The 22632-nt window shown below is 34.0% G+C and overlaps 1 protein-coding gene and 1 long non-coding RNA gene across 2 annotated transcripts; both read left to right on the top strand.

Annotated features, from left to right (window-relative positions):
* The first annotated feature begins 8456 nt into the window (after nt 1–8456).
* LOC143234469 (RNA-binding protein 45-like) lies at nt 8457–14787 on the top strand. The gene is made up of 3 exons (XM_076471858.1): nt 8457–8834; nt 12620–12873; nt 14621–14787. The coding sequence occupies exons 1-2, from the start codon at nt 8496–8498 to the stop codon at nt 12725–12727; spliced, it is 447 nt and encodes a 148-aa protein (XP_076327973.1). The 5' UTR covers nt 8457–8495; the 3' UTR covers nt 12728–12873; nt 14621–14787.
* A 781-nt stretch (nt 14788–15568) lies between these two features.
* On the top strand, nt 15569–22070 carry LOC143234470 (uncharacterized). Its single transcript, XR_013018682.1, has 4 exons — nt 15569–15724; nt 16068–16194; nt 19696–19829; nt 21825–22070. It is a non-coding gene; the product is annotated as an uncharacterized LOC143234470 (long non-coding RNA).
* Nucleotides 22071–22632: the final 562 nt, after the last annotated feature.

Here is a 22632-nt window from a genome sequence, read left to right as displayed (position 1 = left end):
CAGGTTTACATTTTTTTATAAAAAAATATGTGCTAATAAATGAAACATAAAACTTGGTGCAGAAAAAGCCCTTTCCGAGCGGCAATCCGAACGTTTTAGTTTTTACGTTTGCCGCTAGGAAACGTACTGTAACGTAATAGTTGCCAAACAAACCGCCAACGCCAGCGTGTTGAATGTAACTAAACATGGCCAGTGCATACGGAGAAACAGAGGCGGAGTCTGTTTTGACTTTGTGTTCTAAACAGTGTCGAGCAGCGCCATATCAATTCGAACATACTCTGAACGAACCTATAATAGTTACTTTTGACACAGATGTGACAAGTTCTAGTGATGAGGACAGTTCCATGAGCGAAAGTAGCGGAACTGTGAGTGACACTGATAGCGCCCAGGTCGGTTGCGAGTCGGTCATACCTCCAGTGGAAGAATGGTAAGCCTAAGTCATGACAACAAATATGGTCTGTATTATTTCACGTGCAATGTTAAGCATCTCGAAACCTCTCTGGTGTTTATAAATTATTGGTATCACAGACTGGGTTTTATTTGTTTATGCTTTACCGATTATGGTAACTAATACTCGGCCCTTCCACAATCATTGTACCAGGTATTTATGAATCGTAGCAAAATGAATTTTAATTATACGTCATAATTCTGTCTATAAAATCAAACTAGATGTAGCAGTCTGAATAGTTAATTTATCTTGAAATGTTAAATTTGAAAAATGGATTTCTTCAAACTTTTCCATATTTAAAAATGATACAAAAAACATCCACAGAATAATCTACCAGCTTTTAAACTTGGAATATACTCTATTTGGGATAAATTTGTCCACTGTCTAGACTAGGATATCAAGGTTTCACTGACTTTAAGGTGCCACAAATGCAAAACACGCTCATGAATGTGAAATGTGTATGTCTAGTTACATTCTTCAAAAAACTTGTACTTTTTAAATTATTATATTATACTAGTTATTGTTTATCGCTTTATACTGCACACATACCTTTACGTTTGTTCATTTCGTGATGGCAAGGGATGACTTCAGAGGGGTGGAACCTGTACACTGCAGGCTGAGATCAGTCCTCAGCTCTACACGAGAAAAGATGGTGGGGACGATCCTTTCTACTGCTGATGGTTTTTTTCAGTCTCAACCTACCTGGCTTGAAACCCACGGAATTGTAAACAGTGGGATCCGACAGAAAACATAAGCGTTCAAAGTGATCTTGACAAAGCTTTGCATGGGGTGAGTCCAGTTCTTCTTATTTACCATCCGCACCCACTGTCGCCACCTTGTCGGTTCCTTCTCCTTGCACGGAAACGAAAAGAAGCTTTTGCCCGATTCCAAACCGTTTTTACAACCATAAGCAACGCAGTAAACCATGTTATCATAAAACAAACATAAAGTTGCAATATCAAAACAAAAAATAGGCTCACAAAGTATGTAATCCGAAAAAAGCAGCGATAGATTTACATAAAACACCAGCACTGAAAGGAACAAAACGGTCGGCGCCCAACGAAGCGTGTTTGGCAACTATTATGTCATAGTTGTAAAACGTCACAGAAACAGCCGAACGACCGAGAGGAAATTGAGTTCGAGGGCCCGCATATTTTGTTTCATTTTTTACTCAAAAACTAAAGTGTTTAAAAATATGGCAACCACACAGAAATTATACCTAACCAAAGTACAATTTCTAAGGCAATTATTAAATTTGTTGAAAATGCTGATTGTTTGTTTAGAATTAAAGGTGATTTTTCAACAAATTCCTATGTGGTACTATAAAACTGCTGATATTTATCATAATTGCATATTCCAAACTAGATATACAACAATTTTATGAAATTATTAATGGTGTCTTTTACAGTTTAATATATTATATGTCAAAAACAGAAAACTGACTACTGAATAAACTTTAGTTATTTAAACTATTAATTTAATTTAGAAACAATATTACCCATTACTTTTATTTCAGCAATGACACATATATACAATAGATGTCGCAACCTCTGCAAAGCGATTAGTTTATTTATTTAATGTAGTTAAAACACATAGCACCATGATGAAATACAGTATGTGTAATGTGCCCACCAAGGCTATCAGTATGTCGTTCTTAATCTTGTTAAGTCTACTGACATATCGCTAAGCCACTAGAGGGCCGGCGCCATTATTGTTTAAAGGAAAAAAAGACTGAACATCAATTCACAGTATTTAAACCATAATTTCGAACAAGCTAACCCCCCGCTAATAGAGCGGTAAGTCTGCGGACTTACAATGCTAAAATGAGGGGTTCGATTTCCATCGGTGGACTCAGCAGACAGTCCGATTTTTGTTTGCAATAAGAAAACACAAACATAAACACAGAAACTCAAACAAGATAGTAGAAAATAAAATAAAATAAACATCACACGTTCCTTACAGTGGGGGTCTGGCATGGCCTAGCGCGTTAAGGCGTGCGCTTCGTAATCTGAGGGTCGCGAGTTCGCGCCCGAGTCGCGCCAAACATGCTCGCCCTCCCAGCCGTGGGGGCGTTATAATGTGACGGTCAATCCCACTTTTCGTTGGTAAAAGAGTAGCCCAAGAGTTGGCGGTGGGTGGTGATGACTAGCTGCCTTCCCTCTAGTCTTACACTGCTAAATTAGGGACGACTAGCACAGATAGCCCTCGAGTAGCTTTGTGCGAAATTCCAAAAACCAAACCAACCTTACAGTGATGCCGCCTGTCATCAAAACATAAATTAATATATTATTTTAAAAGTAAGAAACTTATTTTAGATAATTGCATAATTGAACAGCACAAATAACAAATTGTGTAGCTTTGTACCTGACAATGAATAATTTAAAATAATGTACAGCTGAGTGTAGATACCTTTTTGTATTTACGAGCGAAAATTCTGCAGGAAACAAACACATCTACATCTATGCAACTCGATTAATCTTACTAAATAATACATTTATCTTAAAACCATACATACTTGTAAAGTTTATGTTTTGGTTTTTTAATCTGTCAGTTGGTAGTCTTATATCGGAAAACAATTGGAGATTTGTTTCAAACGAAACAACCACAGAAGTGTTTAAATAATAACAGCTTGTTTGTTGGTTGTAGTTTAATATACTTAGAAAACTGAACACGTCATAATTGGAAGAGCAAAATAATATTATTTTTAGAAACCGAAGAGATAAAAAACTAGAATACCAGTTTGTTTGTTTTGTTATTATACACAAAGCTACAGAAAGAGTTGTGCTCTGCCCTTCACGAGTATCGAAACCCGGTTTTTAGAATTATTAATCCGCAAACATGCCACTGTGACACTGGGGGATAAAAGGTCACCACAAGATGATTAGTTAAGTTTCGAGGTTTGGAAACTGAACGCAAGAGAAACTAGAAGAAAATTACAGGAAGAACAATTCTTTCTCTAGACTCAACTACTTGACATTGGTAATCTGCCAGAATAGTGCATAATGAATTTAGCAACTGGATAGATAATAAAGTGGGAGAATAGTATGCCATTTTACTTGCCAAAGATACACTCAACCCATTAAAAAATAATACAGCACTAGAGTTGTAAACTAAACATATGGTAATCTAGAATAAAGGCACTGTTATAAATGTTGCATTTGGACATTGTTAATCCTAAACTTTACTGATGTTACCAACTGAACGTTCAACAAACAACATAAACACTCCGGAATAGCAGATTTTACAAGATACTACATTAATAACCTAGGATAACTTGAGGATGATAGACTTGGCAACTGAAAAATGAAACTTAAAAACAATACTGTACCACAGTGGTAACTTTATACATATGGAACTGGAAGGATAGTGGAATATTACACTTGATAACTGAAATCTCAGCAAACGTAAAAAACAATACTGGTCTACACTTGGTAACCCTCTTTATTTATAAATATTTTCTGATATATATATATATATATATATGTATATATATGTTTGTTTGTTTACTTGTTCTTGAATTTCGCACAAAGCTACACAAGGGCTTTTTTCTGCGCGAGCCATCCCTAATTTAGCAGTGTAAGACTAGAAGGAAGGCACTTATTCATCACCACCCACATACTGCAAACTCTTTGGCTACTCTTACCGTCATATTATAACGTTCCCATGGCTGCAAGAGCAAGCATTTCGGTGTGAAAGAGATTCGAATCCCCGACCCTCAAATTACAAGTCGAGTTTTTTCACCACCTGGTCATACCGGGCCGTATACATGTTGAGCATTCATACAGCATAAAAATGACAGATGTGACACGGTAATTATTGTGTTCTACCTTCATACACGTCGACCCTGCTATCTAGTAAAGTGTAGCCATGTAAGTGGCAGGTGATGCGGGCTGATTGCCCTTTACCTGGACTACAGGATCAAAGTGGCTTAGGTTATTCTACTCTTATATAGGTCTTCAGTTCTTCTCTTTGTATATGCCTTTCACTGAACTTTAGAGAAATTGTCTTCGACATGACATCCAGCAGGTGATATAATGTTATATTGGTAAAACTACCAACCCAAGTGTGTTTAAGGTTATATATATATGAACATTTGCCTTCTCAGTCTAGTAGGCCAGTTTGTTTGTTTGTTTTGAATTTTACGCAAAGCTACATGAGGATTATCTGCGCTAGCCGTCCATAACTCAGCAGTGTAAGACCAGAAGGAAGGCAGCTAGTCATCACCACCCACTGCCAACTCTTAAGCTACTCTTTTACCAACGAATAGTTGGATTGACCGTCACATTATAATGCCGCCACGGCTGAAAGGGCAGCATATTTGATGTGTCGGGGATTCAAATCCACGATCCTCAGATTGTGAGTCGAGCGTTCTAACTACCTGGCCATGCTGGGCCTAATGGATCAGAAGCGTGGCTTTCTATAAAAGGTACAATCCACCACATCCAATATGTCTATAAACAGTAAAATCCACCACATCCAATATGTCTATAAACAGCACAATCCATCACATCCAATATGTCTATAAACAGCACAATCCACCACATTTAGTATGTCTATAAACAGTACAATCCACCACATCCAACATATCTACAAACAGTACAATTCACCACATTTAGTATGTCTATTGACAGTACAATTCACCACATTTAGTATGTCTATAAACAGTACAATCCACCACATCCAACATGTCTATAAACAGTACAATCCACCACATCCAATATGTCTATAAACAGTACAATCCACCACATCCAATATGTCTATTGACAGTACAATCCACCACATCCAATATGTCTATAAACAGTAATTTCCACCACATCCAATATGTCTATAAACAGTAGAATCCACCACATCCAACATGTCTATAAACAGTACAATCCACCACATCCAACATGTCTATAAACAGTACAATCCACCACATCCAATATGTCTATATACAGTAGAATCCACCACATCCAACATGTTTATAAACAGTACAATCCACCACATCCAATATGTCTATAAACAGTACAATCCACCACATCCAATATGTCTATAAACAGTACAATCCACCACATCCAACATGTCTATAAACAGTACAATTCACCACATCCAATATGTCTATATACAGTACAATCCACCACATCCAATATGTCTATACCTCTTTTTATTGAACTCTTTCTTTAAGATTGTTTGTTCTTCAGATTTATTTCAGACAGGAAACAAATAGAATAGCAATACTACGTGACTGGTCATTCTCGTTCAAATATTGGTGAAGCCGTAACCTTAAGATACCACTTAAGCTATTTCAGAAAAAAAATTGTTACCGATACCATTTCACAACTTGCAACGTTACAGCTAAATACTCAAGAACAAAATAAATATTATCTTCTAGAAAATAGCAAAAACAGACACAATAAAATGAACTTAACGAATTTCTCAGTCACGTGCTTTGTGAAACCTACACGTACACCAACATGGGATACATACTGCATTAATAATAAAGGAAGATAAAACGCATTGCATTTTCATATACTACACAGTCACAGCTTTTCTTAAAGTAAAAGCTATTACGTATTATTATTTACTTCGAAAGAGTCTCCAATTTATTACGTTACGTATGTTAACGTGTTGCTATTTCAAATAACCGAAAATTCAAATCTGTAAGTTAATAAAATGTTAATACACATTAAAATTTGTTATTTGTCAACACAATCGATACACAAAATTTCTTTTTTTTCAATACAAATATATTTTAATATACAAACATAAAAACAATATAATTCATAATAACGGTTATTTTGTATGGTTATTGCAAATCGCAGTTTATATATAACAGTTTTACAAACTTACAAACAGTACTGATTTTTATATACGGTCTAGAACTGGGTATTTTACCGACGATCTAGGTTCATAACGAGCAACTTAATTATGAGTTGATATTGTCTCACACCTTCCCTTAGCTGGTTAGTTCGGTTGGCTTTACACCGGTTAAAGCTGACTTATTATCGAGGGAGATAATAACGTCTGAAGTAATTCACTAAACAGTTCGTAATGGTCGAAATCTAAAAACATTCCTGGTCAAATTCTGCAGTTTCCCGGTTATTAGACGTTAAACACAATAAAAGCTTTCTAGGCCTATAGTATACTTACCGTAGCTATCCAATAATTTTCTTTTCTGTCTCTCGGTTAGCCGCTTTTTATAGAAATTACGCGAGTTTGTAGAAATCTCGACAATGTTCTCGCTCGCTTTCTTAAAGAAGTATTGTTGATTTTTACGCACACGAACGTTCTGCAATTTTCGAGGACAGGCGGGACTTGCGCAATACACAGTTCATAATATACGGCACATGCAAAGAGGAAAACTATACAGAAACAATCGTAGGCACTAAAATGAATGTAAATGGTAAATCGGTTACAAATCAGTTGCTTTCCACTGTTGATAAACGGTTTAGTAGGGCCTGGTAGCTAAGATGCTCGTCCTTCAACAGTAAAGGCGAGATAATGTTTCCGTCAATCCCACTATTTTTTGGTAAAAGGGTAGTTCAAGTGTTATCTAAGGTTGCTATTGACTGTCATAGCTAACTTAGGAACGGCTAACACATGTAGTCCTTGAGTAGCTTTGCTGTAAATTTAAAACAAACCAAACAATTGACAAACTGATCACTGACACTTTTGAAAAGTGACCATGATAAAAATCCTGATGACAGATAACTCCCCTACACCTTTAAAAGTTGGAAAAATCTTTGCTTTTGCCCATTGTTATTTACAACAACCATAAAGAAATTAAATATCTACATTAATAAATACCAGTTTATCACATAAAACATTATATTATGAATCCATTTTGGTGATGTTAAGTAAACGAAATGTTCTACAAATTCGTTTGGTATGAAGAAATACAAAGAAACAACAACACAATTTTGGAAGAAACTAAACTCCGTCAAAAGTCTTGTACATGTATATCGTACTGAACATATTTATGTTTTTTCTTTGATCCGAAAATATCGTTGAGGTTGTTTGACCCGGAGCCGCGATAAATTCGGTCCTGACGTGGCTACGCTTTTATTATTATTATTACTGATTCATCAACTGCCGACTTTTACACTTTCTGTTCTAGTTAAGATGTGTCGTAGATACAGTGGACGAGGGTAATGAATCACAAATACGGCAAATATGGCACGTTCTTTTCTTTGTTTGTTGTGGTCATCACACACTACTATTTACTACTGTTTTCAAGCTTCTTGGCATTGGATTGAAAATCTGAAAGTTGTGATTTGTAATGACGAGAAACTCTCTTAAAATAAAAATGTATTCTCAAGACGGCTGGTATGGGTATTAGGACTTGGACTAAAATAAAGTAAACGTTTCGACCTTCTTAAGTCATCTCTAGACTAACAAAGAAGATTTTTAACCTGAAGATGACCTCAGGCCGAAATGTTGTTCTGTACTTTATTTTAATTCACGTGCTAATACACATACCAACCGTCTTGAGAATACATAAAAGTTGTTATGATATGAGGTAAACTAATGTAGCTAAACTGTTTATTAATAGTTATTATTGTGCTTTATCCACTTTTTCATTATTTTCCGACCAGTTTTTAGTAAAATACCATACTTTCTCGCGACCGAGGGTTTTAATAATATAATAAATAAAGTGTTCACTCAGTGAACACCGTACGTTGCACTGTGTGAAAAAATTTAAACATTAGCTGTCACAAAAGTTCAGTAAAATAAGTTATGCCAATTGATTATACATTCAAAGACAGTTTGATAAAAGAATTGTGTAATTGCTAGTATTTTGACGAATGTTTCCATTTACATTGATAATATTGCCTATCTACGATAGAACTAAATTGGCAGCAAAGCTGAGAACAATTGCTGTTTAACCTTTTGAAATTTAAGAAAGAAAGAAAGTCAGAAACTGTTTAATTGCATCGTAATAGTTTTTTTACCACATTTTAATTTTTTTAAGTTTTAAAATGTATAATTTGTACCGCTAGAATTGAGAGGGCAGAACAATCGCATAAAGGCAGTTAAGACGATTCAATTTTGTTCAAAGCGTGTTAAAATGGCGGATTACGGTGGTTATTGGAAAGGCTATACTGGAGGTTATGGAGAAAACGCTTCCAATTCCAAATCCTCTGATAGAGACAGGAAGGACAGACATGATGGTGCTCCACCTCACAGTAGGCTTTTTATTTTGTGCGATAAACAAACAACGGAAGAAGAAATTCGCGAAACATTTGAAAAGTTTGGCAGAATAGAAGATATTTGGGTTGTGAAAGACCGGTCAACCAATAAGCCTAAAGGCGTAGCTTATGTGAGATTTTCAAAAACGTCAGAGGCGGCGATAGCTATGGAAACAATGGACGGGAAACGTATACGTGAAAACCAAATCCCAATGAAGGTTTGTGCAACAACATTTAACACCGACTAACATTGCTGCTGAAATTCTTCAATAAAAGTTAACAATATTTAGGCTTAACTTATAGTTATGAATAACAAGAAAATAAATGAAAAAAGCTTTAATTTTATATCAGTATCGTGAACCAATAGGTTATTAGTTTACAATTTTTTTAGTTAAGTGTACAGTTTACAAGTTATATATTGTTTTTTTATTATTATTATCAAGTATAGAAATGTAAGTGTCATTAGTATTTTAAATTAACAAATTGGCTAAAAGATATTTAGTCGTATATTATTGGGTGTCCAGAACCCTTGGCTTGTAGTAAGTATTGTAACTAACTTTACAGAATGTGTTTCACTTGTCCTTTTGATTAAAAAACAGTTTGGATTAACAACAGGATAAACTTGACTGTCTTGCATATTTAAAATTAAGAAAAGATGGAAATCATTTGTGGTTCCATTTTTTTTTAGACTGTTATTATTAACTGTTTATTATACATGAAAATTTGTAGGGAACTTTAGGCATAGTAGTATGATAATGCTATTGGACTTGCACTAGCTTCCGTTTGAAAGAAAACAAGACATTTTAACTTTATACAATTGCAGTATGGAAGCCAAGATACCGTCTTTTCTTCTAACAGACATATCAAGTCCTATAAAGTTTTCAAACTGCTTATAACAAATTATATAGTTTCCTTCATGCTTTATTGAGTTGTTTGATAACTTGTAGATTTATAATTTTCCCGAGTAATGCCACCAGAAGTAACCAGATCGGGGAAGTATCAAATTAATTGCATATAGAATTTGACATAATTTGCAAAATCACTTTATCTAGTTTGTATTAGCAGTGCAGTGTAATTCTAAATATCAGATTTATGTCCAGTATCTCTTAATTGAATTATATAGCATTTAAATTTATCATCTGTGTTGCCTGTATAGATGATGAAATCTGAAGTTAAAATCCATGAGATTAACTGTTCATAATAAATAAAGATCCAAAGTGCATTAAAAATTTGTGTTGGTAAGGAAAGAAAGCGAATTTCTCTTTTCAATGTAACATATTAACCCTAAATTTGTAAGACTTTATATGAAAACAAAAAAGTAAAAGGGTATTTAAGACAAGGGTATATAATACACAAGTGGTGGGAGGCATTGAAATATCCAGTTAACCCTTTTGCTATGGGCTTGATGTAGTATATACAAATTCATCTACACATTTACACACGTTAAGTATTTGTACTATAACTTTCTATACAACATTTGTATCTTCACAAAATTTGGTAGAAAATTGATAAAGAATACATGTATTTTGTACAGCAAAAATCAGATTTTTTAATGAAATATTTTAAAGAAAGATTTGTTTGTGAATAATAGTCTGTTTTGTTACTAGTCTGAGCGCGCAAAGTGATTTCATGTTATGGTTAAGAAAACTATTCTTCGTCCTAAAAATCTCAAATGTTACTTGTGTAATCTCTAGAAACTCTTAAATACATTTCAAATGCTTGTTTTTAATAATACTTTATATTTTATTTTCTATATTCTGTGTGGGGTCTGTCACTTGACAAACTTATAACTATCATAAAAAAAAGATAAATTTTGCTTTTTCGTGCTAGAATGACAACTTATTATTACACAAAAAAACAAATGTTTAGTCTAGTTATTATATTGACATTTCAGTTCTGTTTAGCTAACATTATATAACTTCCATTTAGACAGTGCACCCTTTACGTATCCAGTAATATAAAACTGAGCTTTAAGACTTCCCTGTCTTGGCTATTTTGTAATGTATAGTCACATTTCAATTATTGTATGTTCTATATTTATTACTATTTAGAAATAAAATATTAAATTTATTTTGTATTAAAATATAGAACAACAACTCAAGAAGTAAAGCAAACAATTCTCTCTTTTTCATTACAACCTTTGAACTTGGTTGCTGCTGGACATGGGTTGTTAAGCCTATTAAAATTGTGCATGTTGAGGATATCGAACAAAACATTTTTTTTAGGTTTTTATATATACAGTTCCATAACCACAAAATCATACAAAACTATACTGATACTATAAAACTCCACTATAATTTATTAAGTTTAGTAACTAAGATATATTTAAATTTATAAAGTCATGAAACTTTGAGCAGACTGAAGACACAAACTAACTTCATGAAATCTTGGTTTGTAAGAATATGTTAGTCTTTTCATAGATTAAAATGGCTGAGAAAACCATCAGGTGGATATTTTAAGCTGTTGATTGGTTATTTGTCATATATTGTAGTAAGAATATATGAGACCATTTCAAAATATAGAAAGAGGTGAACAGGGTCAGTGTGTTTGATTCAGTGCATAAGCCGTATCTCAGCAAAATAAAACAAATGTTCTTATTTTATATTCTAGCTTTTCAATATTAGTAATTTGTACAAAACTACAGACTTAGTGTTTTGACATCAGAAGCATCTAATTTTAAAGTGCTGCATTCGACATACCCTGCGACTCACTAAAAGTTTGAATTATAATTTACAGTTTGATTCCAAACTTATTGACATAACTTCATAAAATAGTAATTTAATAACAATTTTTAATGCAAGTCAACAAGCATTATGAAATGGTCTGTGGATGGGGTTCAGGGTGTAGACAATGGCCTTTTAGAGAGTACCATCCAAAGCATGGTGTACTTGATGTCAAAATTATCAACTATTAAATTCATTTTACATTGCTAATTAAGCAACAACTCATAGTATAGAAAAGTAAAACTAGTGTACAAAGATACTGAAAAAACTGTAACATGTATTTTGTAGCACAAAAAACCATTTGTATTTTCTAATTTTTTATAACGTTTATGAGGCTGTTTAAGTGACGGACCCTCATTATTTAAGTGTATTGAAAACAACAAAAATATAGTCTTACTAAAAATAAAAGTTTGAAATGTATTTAGGAAGTTTTAGAAAGTACACAAATAATATTTTAGATTTTTTAGGACAAAAAGGTTTCTTAATCATAACATGAAATCACTTTGCACTCAGACTAGTAATGAAACACTATTTTTACAAACAAATATTTAGTAAAAATTTAATTATCTGATTTTTTTGTTTGCAAGATACATGTAATCTTTAATAAATGTCTACCAAAGTTTATGAAGGTGCACATGCTACATCAGTAGTTATAGTGCAAATACTTAACATGTGTAAATGTGTAAACAAACTTGTGTATAATTATGGAATAAATATTAAATAAAGTTTTCAAAGTAAATCTATTACATTTTGAAAATGTACTTTTCACGGTAAAATGGTCATTTGTTGCTATAGTTTAAATGGTCTTTGAAGCATGTTCTGACATGTGGAGTCCACTAATTTACTCCTGACTCAAAGAAAAGAACTCAGTTCATCTGTAGATTACTGTCCACTCATAAAACAACTACAATTGATCTTTGGGTATGTTTCTGCTGATATATAAAAAAACAACTCAGTTTCTCCTGTAGTATGCTGTCCATTCATAAAAAAAACAAAGATTCACCTGCAGATGGTTGTCCACTTACGAGAGAAACTGAAATCAAATTAAACTTTAACTAGAAGTGTTGGAACAATGTCATAGGTTACATATTTTTATGTACACACATACACTTCATAGAGTTTTGACTAATATAAACATTGTCACCCTTCTATGTTGCAAACAGGAAAACCATTTTAAGAAATCCTTTGTTGTTCAGGAGCTAAATGGCTATCTACTTAAGTTTTGGTATATGGTGTAAACGTTATTGTTTTCACTCACTGTTTAGATACTTTCTTGTCAGGTGAGGATAGCTCATAACCGGGAAGATGGAAGTAAAAAAGGAAGCAAACGAGGAGGAACGGGTGTTAAGCGTCTATTTGTGATGGTTCAAAACTTATACAGAGGATGATTTAAAAAAGGACTTTGAACAATATGGTGAACTGGATCGTGTGAACATAGTTAGAGATCACAGTACAGGGGACAGCAAAGGATTTGGTTATGTCAAGTATTTGAAAATGTCGTCAGCTGCAAATGCTTTTGAGAACTGTCCAAAAAGTAAGTCTTACTTTGAACTGTCCAAAGAGTAAGTCTTACTTTTAATTAGTGACAAGTACTCCTCTTTTCCTTTTGATGTTTTTAATACCAACTTAAGCCTTCTCTGACTAAGTTATTGGAAGCTATGAAATATACAGTTTGTTCTTTGTGTGTTAACAGGTTTCTCAGAACCTTTCTGGTTTTACTGAAAGTTTCTTTTGTTATTACGGTTGTTTTTATGTATAAAACAATAAATTCAGGAAGTAAAATATTTTTCTTTATTTTTAACTTTGTTATTTTCATTCAGTTTATCATTGCAAAGCTAGCAGTAAATTAATCATTCTGCCAAATTTGTTTGTGGCCACAACCGAAGGAAAGTTAGGGAGCTTTAAAATTATCCCCAAATCTAGACAACAACAGGAAAGTAACTCTGGATGTCTGAATCTGTTCTACTTCACCATATAATTTACTTTGTGTATCTGAATACCAATATCTTTTTTTTAATTTTACCTCTGGTGAAAAAAGAGAAGTCTTTAATGCACACACACATGCAGAGACAGAGTTTTGTTTTTATCTCCGTACTTTCATTTGCTTGCAAGCCATGCTGCTTAACTCTACTGGTTATTGACATCTTTGTCTGTTAGTCTGTTCTTAATTTCACTTGTTTTAATTGTCTAATTCCTTTATTGTCTACAATCAACTTGTAAGATTCTTATTTAAAGATGTTCTGTAATCCAGTGACATAAAGCTGTGGTGTAACTGCAGAGGACAAGCCCTCTACATAATAAATTAATTAGACAATCTACATTTATTTCCCTATAATAGTGGTTAAAGTTCTGAAACATGTGCAGAGGCATACTTACATCACTGGAATGAAGTAACTATGATGAGTTTATTTCCACTTATAACAAGTTCAAATTGTTATTTAGTTGTAGAAATGTGAAGAAAGGATGTTACATGTATAGTTATGGAAAATTTTGTCTCATAAGTAATGGGAGAATTTGTCAAAAGAATGAATTATTTACTTATTAATAATACTTATCTGTCTGTTAATATTATGCTTTCTGAGATTCAAGAATAACGTAGAAGATAATATTACTAACACTTCCAATATCACAGTAGTAACATGTAGAGGATTTAATTACCAAGGCTTAATTCTAAGAAAAATTATAAATCTAATATTTTTTATCTCATTTCAGGGTTACTAATTAGAGTATAACAAGTACAGAAAAAGTCTGGTCATCAGTTATTTGTGTCATATTTTAATGTTTCATATTTCTGTCTTTAAAAAACACAACTTATACCAGTATGTGATTATTTCAGTTCTGTTTTTTTTCCTACACCTCTTCAGAATATTTCTACCTGTTAAGTTTTACCAGTGAAATTAAAGGCTTGTTGGTAGTAGATAATCAAAGTTTATTTTTTTAAAACCAGTCGAGCCTCTCACAGCTATCTGTGTTTGTTGTGGGTTTTACATTCTATTTCATTGGTACTTTATTTCTTAAGAATCTTAGTGGACTCGCTCTTTACTAGGATTAAACCAGGAAAGCTCTCTTCAATTCTACAGGTAAACCCAGTTTGTTGATTTAGTTTACTGCATTACCTCTTGCCCTCTCACAATGTCGGCCCACTGTAACATACAGACATAGTTAATTCAGCCAACAAAGTATAGTACAGTTGCTGTGCATTGAAGTATTAGATTAATTTATTTGATACAAGTTATCTTTAGAGGTAACACCTTGTAAAAAATTATTTTCTGTACTTTTAGCTTTCAAGGCTAAGTTTGCAGACCCAAGACCATCTAGTCATTCCCAGCGAGACAAAATCTTGGTTTAGGAGGTGGGGTTTGGGGTTTTGATGCTTCACAAGGAGCTCCACCACCACCACCACCACCACCTCAGTCTACTCCTCTGATTGGACATTTTCCAGGAACACGTAAGTGTTGTGTGGTAGCGAGGCATTTCAACTCAAGGATGATAAAAACAATGTGAAGCAAATATAAAAGTCAGTAAATGTAATTGGAAAGTTTTCCGCACAACAAAATCTGAATTTTTTTTTTTTATCTGTTTGTGGGTTTTTTCAGTTTGTACGTAAAAGTCAAATAGGCTTTTCTGGAAATGCACTAGCTGGAAAGTACACTGTATTAATAAATATAATGTAGGCTTAACACTTTCCAGTTTGTTACAACACCTCCGCAGTTTTTCTAAATGTAAATATAAGTGTCCACTTATGTATTAAATTGTATATGGTTTCTGTTTTACCTCTAAAAAGGTTTAACATAAATCGTCATACTAACCAATTGAAAATATTTCATGTGTAGTTTCATACTGAATCACCATGAAGGATTGAATACTGGAAGGTAATGTGGTGATTGGTGTTAATCAGTTTACAGAAATAATACATGCTACCTATGTGATTAATAGTGGAAGTGTAGAAAATGTCTGTATTTGGTTATTTTTTTATATTGCAGTTTTAATAATGAAAATAAGTTACTATTTTGAGTAGAAACTTATTTGATCTCAAGTTTCAAAATATAAATATTTCACAGTGTTCTTCGACAAAAGGACAGGTGTTCAAAACATAAACACAACCTTCACTGATTAATAGTATGGACTAAACATTCCAGTTTTTGCTTTACCTTTAATTTCATTGTATGTTGTTTTGATGAGTTCTAAGTCCATGTGATAAAATTGTAATAATTTTGGTTTAATTTTAGTGAATACGGGTTTGATGCTACTCAGTGTATGCCTGCTACTGTAGCTGACGATATTCTTAGAGTCAATGTTGCAGTTCCGCAGGCAGCAAGCTACTTAACAACTTTATCACCTGTTTGACTTGATTCCTGGACTGGAACGTTGTGATGTAAATTCTGGTCACGTTTCTTTCCGAGCATTCCTTTCTAAGGTACTTAACACATACAAGTATACCGTCCTCAAGATATTGCATTAACTTTAATGCAAGTGGAACTAACATAAATGATTTGTAATTTTCCCAAAAGGTGTTGACTGCAAACTATACCACTTTTGTTATAGGCTTTTTCCTATTTAAAGAACAAACATACTTGATATAATATCAAGTAAATATGTTGTTTAAATAAAAATAACATAATACTATTGAAATTAATAGTCTTTAGAATGTGGTTTACTTTAAAAACACAATAAAACTGGTCTTATGGGGACTACTTATCCTTTCTAAATACCACTTTACTGATTTAGGTCTTGCTAGCCTAAAGTTCAGCAATCCTGAGGCCGCTGCATGGGCAAGACAGAAAATCTGTCGTCTGGAATATCCACCAGGATTTATGCTACAAATTGTGGACATCTCAACTGGTGGAGGAGTGAAGTATGTTATTATCATAAGTTTAACATTTGACACATCTGAGTGCTTAGTTTATTTGTGCACAATGCAGTTTTTAAAAGTTTTAATTTCTGAGTAAATCATACAAGGCAATTCTCTAGACCCTTTTTCTTACACTGAAAACAAATTGTTTTGTTTTATTTTAATATAAATGCTTATAGTGCAGTGTGGCAGTTTGAACAGCCTATTAACAGAAGCATTTATGTAGCGTAAACTGTTTGAAAAGAAAAACTGAATCTTAATGTACAAGAAAGTCATTTGTTTTATTCTTACTTAAAAACTGAATCTTAATGTACAAGAAAGTCATTGGTTTTATTCTTACTTAAAAACTGAATCTTAATGTACAAGAAAGTCATTGGTTTTATTCTTACTTAAAAACTGAATCTTAATGTACAAGAAAGTCATTGGTTATATTCTTACTTAAAAACTGAATCTTAATGTACAAGAAAGTCATTGGTTATATTCTTACTTAACTGAATCTTAATGTACAAGAAAGTCATTGGTTATATTCTTACTTAAAAACTGAATCTTAATGTACAAGAAAGTCATTGGTTTTATTCTTACTTAAAAACTGAATCTTAATGTACAAGAAAGTCATTGGTTATATTCTTACTTAAAAACTGAATCTTAATGTACAAGAAAGTCATTGGTTTTATTCTTACTTAAAAACTGAATCTTAATGTACAAGAAAGTCATTGGTTTTATTCTTACTTAAAAACTGAATCTTAATGTACAAGAAAGTCATTGGTTTTATTCTTACTTAAAAACTGAATCTTAATGTACAAGAAAGTCATTGGTTTTATTCTTACTTAAAAACTGAATCTTAATGTACAAGAAAGTCATTGGTTTTATTCTTAACTTTAAGAAAGTAATTAGTTCCCCTATTTTTCATACATTGAAATCATGAAAAAATTCTGTCTAAATAACATTAATAATCTTTTATTCACACACCAGACAAAATTAAGTTTAAAACACGAGAAAATTAAATTGTTCTACTGCAGCATGTACAGGTGGTATTTAAAATTAAAGTAATTATTTTTTCATACTTGTGTTTAAAATTAAGATATCAGAAGCAACAGAAAAGAGAATGTTATGTGGTTATTAAATATGTTACCTTGAGTTTAAAGATTCTTCTAATTAACTCTTCTACCACTATGGGTCATATTGCATTGTTGTGAAAAGTATACATTTCCCCCCTCTGGAACATGTCATTGGTGCTCATGTTTCCCCCTCTAGAACACTGCCATTGGTGCTCATTATTTCCCTCTAGAACACTGTCATTGGTTCATGTTTCCCCTCTAGAACACTGTCATTGGTGCTCAGTTTCCCCCTCTAGAACACTGTCATTGGTGCTCATGTTTCCCCTTTAGAACACTGCCATTGCTGCTCATGTTTCCCCCTCTAGAACACTGCCATTGGTGCTCATGTTTCCCCCTCTATAACACTGTCATTGCTGCTCATGTTTCCTCCCTCTAGAACACTGCCATTGCTGCTCATGTTTCCCCCTCTAGAACACAGCCATTGGTGCTCATGTTTCCCCCTCTAGAGTACTGTCATTGGTGCTCGTGTTTCCCCCTCTAGAGTACTGCCATTGGTGCTCATGTTTCCCCCTTTAGAACACTGTCATTGGTGCTCATGTTTCCTCCTCTAGAACACTGTCATTGGTGCTCATGTTTCCTCCCTCTAGAACACTGTCATTGGTGCTCATGTTTCCCCTCTAGAACACTGTCATTGGTGCTCGTGTTTCCCCTCTAGAACACTGTCATTGGTGCTCAGTTTCCCCTCAGAACACTGCCATTGCTGCTCATGTTTCCCCCTCTAGAACACTGTCATTGGTGCTCGTGTTTCCCCCTCTAGAACACTGTCATTGGTGCTCGTGTTTCCCCCTCTAGAACACTGTCATTGGTGCTCGTGTTTCCCCCTCTAGAACACTGTCATTGGTGCTCATGTTTCCTCTAGAACACTGTCATTGGTGCTCCCCCTCTAGAACACTGTCATTGGTGCTCATGTTTCCCCTCTAGAACACTGTCATTGGTGCTTGTGTTTCCCCTCTAGAACACTGTCATTGGTGCTCATGTTTCCCCTTAGAACACTGTCATTGGTGCTCATGTTTCCCCCTCTAGAACACTGCCATTGGTGCTCATGTTTCCCCCTAGAACACTGCCATTGCTGCTCATGTTTCCCCCTCTAGAACACTGCCATTGCTGCTCATGTTTCCTCCCTCTAGAACACTGCCATTGCTGCTCATGTTTCCCCCTCTAGAACACAGCCATTGGTGCTCAGTGTTTCCTCTAGAGTACTGCCATTGGTGCTCATGTTTCCCCCTTTAGAACACTGTCATTGGTGCTCATGTTTCCTCCTCTAGAACACTGTCATTGGTGCTCATGTTTCCCCCTCTAGAACACTGTCATTGGTGCTCATGTTTCCCTCTAGAACACTGTCATTGGTGCTCAGTTTCCTCTAGAACACTGTCATTGCTGCTCGTGTTTCCCTCTAGAACACTGCCATTGCTGCTCATGTTTCCCTCTAGAACACTGTCATTGCTCAGTGTTTCCCCTCTAGAACACTGTCATTGCTCGTGTTTCCCCCTCTAGAACACTGTCATTGGTGCTCGTGTTTCCCCCTCTAGAACACTGTCATTGGTGCTCATGCTTCTAGAACACTGTCATTGGTGCTTCCCTCTAGAACACTGTCATTGGTGCTCGTGTCCCCTCTAGAACACTGTTTCCCCCTCTAGAACACTGTCATTGGTGCTGTTTCCCCTCTAGTTATGTTATTATCAATGACTACCATTTTTTGTGTATGAAATCAAATAAAAGACTGACTTGTGCATGATTTTGTTTATCTGTATGAAGTTGTGTGTTGCCTTGTGCATGATTTTGTTTTTTATATGTATGAAGTTGTGTGTTCTAAAAGCATGTTGTAAGGTTTTGGTATTTATTTTACTGTGCTAAGGAATTTTTTGGTAAAAGAAACTATTACACATAGATTGTAATTAATTGTACACATCTTAAAACTAAATTTGTCATGACAGACCTCTGTTTTCGAAAATACCCAAAAATAAAATCCAAATGGTCGGACGTCTTCGGTAGTTGCCATTTTACTTAAAACAGGATCTATTCTGAAGTCTGCAGTAAAACAAATGATTAAGTTATATAATATAAATAATAAATAACTTTAATAAAACTTCAGTCTTCAGAGGACGCTTTGCTTTGTATTATATCAAGTAATAAAGTTAATTGACTTTTATGGTATGTTTATTTTGGGACACCCTGTATTTAAATATAATGAGCTTGATTGACTTATGACAGTTATGCTACATGTTCTTTGAAATCCATTACTCAAAATATTTAAAACTATTTGTATGTGTGTTTCACTCCTGTTAAGTGCCTTAAAAATGTAGCAGTATTGTTTCTTCTCAAGTCATTTGATAAAAACTTTTTTCTTTAAAATTTCAAATATTAAAATTGTTTTTTTCTCTTACAGTGCTCGACCTGATACAATGCTGGGCTCGGCCCCAGCTGGACAGTTGACTAATCATATTGCATCACTGGTGGAAAAAATCTCGGAGGCAACTAACGTGTTGAAGAATGTCGGTTTTCATGTAAACAATTCTCCAGGTTTGTTAAGTTGAATCTCTTTTCAAGATATTTAAAAAAAATTACAAAAAATACAGCTTGGTTTTATTTTCACATATTTTACTGCTTGTGAACTGTTGAAAAAAAAACCCTGGGTAATAATGCATTATTAAGTTTTATTTGAAGATTGCTTAACACAGATTTTGATTATCTAAATAATTCTGGACAAGCTATTACAGTAGATATTGGATCATTTTAGAGATTTCAGGTATTAAAATTATTTTACAAGCAGTTATTATAGAAGATATTGTTGAAGTAATTCTTTCAGCTAATCAGGAGTAGGCATTTCTTGAAAAACCAAAACAAGCATTACCTTTGGCCTCTATGTGTTGTCCAGCTTTTGATGGCACATGACATTGCCTTTGGCCTGTATGTGTTGTCCAGTTTTTGATGGCACATGACATTGCCTTTGGCCTGTATGTGTTGTCCAGTTTTTGATGGCACATGACATTGCCTTTGGCCTGTATGTGTTGTCCAGTTTTTGATGGCACATGACATTGCCTTTGGCCTGTATGTGTTGTCCAGTTTTGATGGCACATGACATTGCCTTTGGCCTGTATGTGTTGTCCAGTTTTGATGACACATGACATTGCCTTTGGCCTGTATGTGTTGTCCAGTTTTTGATGGCACATGACATTGCCTTTGACCTGTATGTGTTGTTCCAGTTTTGATGGCACATGACATTGTCTTTGGACCTGTATGTGTTGTCCAGTTTTGATGGCACATGACATTGTCTTTGGCCTGTATGTGTTGTCCAATTTTGATGGCACATGACATTGCCTTTGGCCTGTATGTGTTGTCCAGTTTTGATGACACATGACATTGTCTTTGGCCTATTTAAAATATTAGTACACTTTAAATTGTGATGACTGTAAAATCTTTTCAGTCTTGTAATCCACGTCTAAATAAAGTTTAACAATTCAACATAACACAATATCATAGTTTCATCCAATTTAGACTTTTGTTACTAGCAGTGCACATAACTTTGAAAACAATATAGTTTGGCATGCTTTAATATCAAAAAGTTTATCCATTTCTTTTTAGCTAAGTGAGCATTTATATTAAGAGTTGAAACAAAATGAGTCGTGAATAAACCATTGGTAATGTCTTTTCCTGATTTTTAATTTCATAACTCATCTCATTTTACATAGTTTTATGTATTATAATGCAAAATATTTATCTATGTATGATACTGATTAAAAGAAATAGTTAATGAATTGAACACCTCTAGTACGTATAACAGTACAAACACTAGATTCATGAAACATGAGAATTGAGTAAAAATACCAGATAAATTCTGTGAAACTTGTAGATCACATTAAATCATTGTAACTTAACTAGCTGTGTCAGTGCATTAAACCACGAGTTTTGTAGGGGTACTGTTTGTTGTGTAGAGACTGATATATTTTAAACTATATACATTTACAATAGAAATGATGAAAAGTCTTGAATGGAGGGTTAAAATAGTTCTGTATTGTATTGGCTACCTGAGAAATTTATACTGTCTAAACTCAGTCAGACAGAATTCTAAATGTAAATACTGAGATTTTTAACTTGTATTTCTCAGCACACAAGGACATCCTTCTCACAAGTCTGAAGTTTCTCTAACACACTTATTTCTGTTTTTTTTTGCAAAATTACTAGAAGTCAAAGTACATCAGCTGCCAGTCATGTTACTTCATCGCCTTAGTAACCATTAGTTTCAAGTATATTCACTCATTTTGTTTGTTTTCCCTCTTTGTTACATTAATTATTTTTGTGGCATTAATCTGTCAAGCTCTGATAGATATTATTTCCATTTTTCTTAATCATACTATCATTGACATGCCTACTAAGTTGAAATTGTTTTTAAATACTGTGGCTACATTTGGTTTTTCTGTTTGTAATATAATTGTATAACTCAAGGTATGACTATTTTATCCCTTTACTACAGGTTTTATGTGGAACTGATGGTTTTATAAGACACTTTTTACATAGGTTTAATGCCAAACACTGGGAACAGTATGCAAGAGTTTGAGGACTACCTCCACCCCAACCTTTAGCCAAGCCTGGTAGTGAGATGAAGGAGAGCGATTGTTCATCGCCATGCCCAACGACTACCACACAAAATGCTCGAGAACTTGTTTAGTCGATTTGGGAACTTGATGGAAATCTATCTTCTTCCAGGAAAAACTGTGGTTTTACAAATTTGCTGACAAACAGTCAGCTCTTCGTGCCATACAAGTAAGTGACACTAACTTTAGAAAGATAATAGGAAACATATGGGTGACTAGGCCATTCCAAATCAACTGAATCTGTGCTGAGGTAAACTTTTAGTTTCTTCTAATCCATTTAAGAAGTGTAGTTGTTTCAAATATCATGTTGTTACCTCAAATGATATGAACGTTGTACTCTTCCAAAGTTAGTGGAGGTTTAAGATTTTTAAACATATATAACATTTTAGGTCATCCATTAGACAAGATGAATGATCATATCAGTAACTGATTTTCCTTATAGTTATTGATTTGTTTTTGTGACGGTGTTATTCTGTCATTATTGTTGTGACTTGATTGCTGTGTTCCTGTAGATGACCTTTGTATACAAGGTTTCGTCTAAAACGTTTTTGCAAAAGGTTCCTAAGACAAAAATTTTGGGTTCCATATTGAACTACTTAAAATACAAGAACACTTGTAAAAACACTTAAATTTAATATCTGTACTCGTGTCCGTGCTGGCTTGTTGTTAGTATCCTGCCTGATACTGACAGGTTTGATTCTGACATAGAAACTTTGTTATATGAAAGATAC

The sequence above is a fragment of the Tachypleus tridentatus genome, chromosome 12 (genome assembly GCF_004210375.1).
Source record: "Tachypleus tridentatus isolate NWPU-2018 chromosome 12, ASM421037v1, whole genome shotgun sequence".
Taxonomy (NCBI): Eukaryota; Metazoa; Arthropoda; class Merostomata; order Xiphosura; family Limulidae; genus Tachypleus; species Tachypleus tridentatus.
The sequence above is the reverse complement of the archived record's forward strand: the minus strand, read 5'-3'. Positions and strand labels throughout refer to the sequence as shown.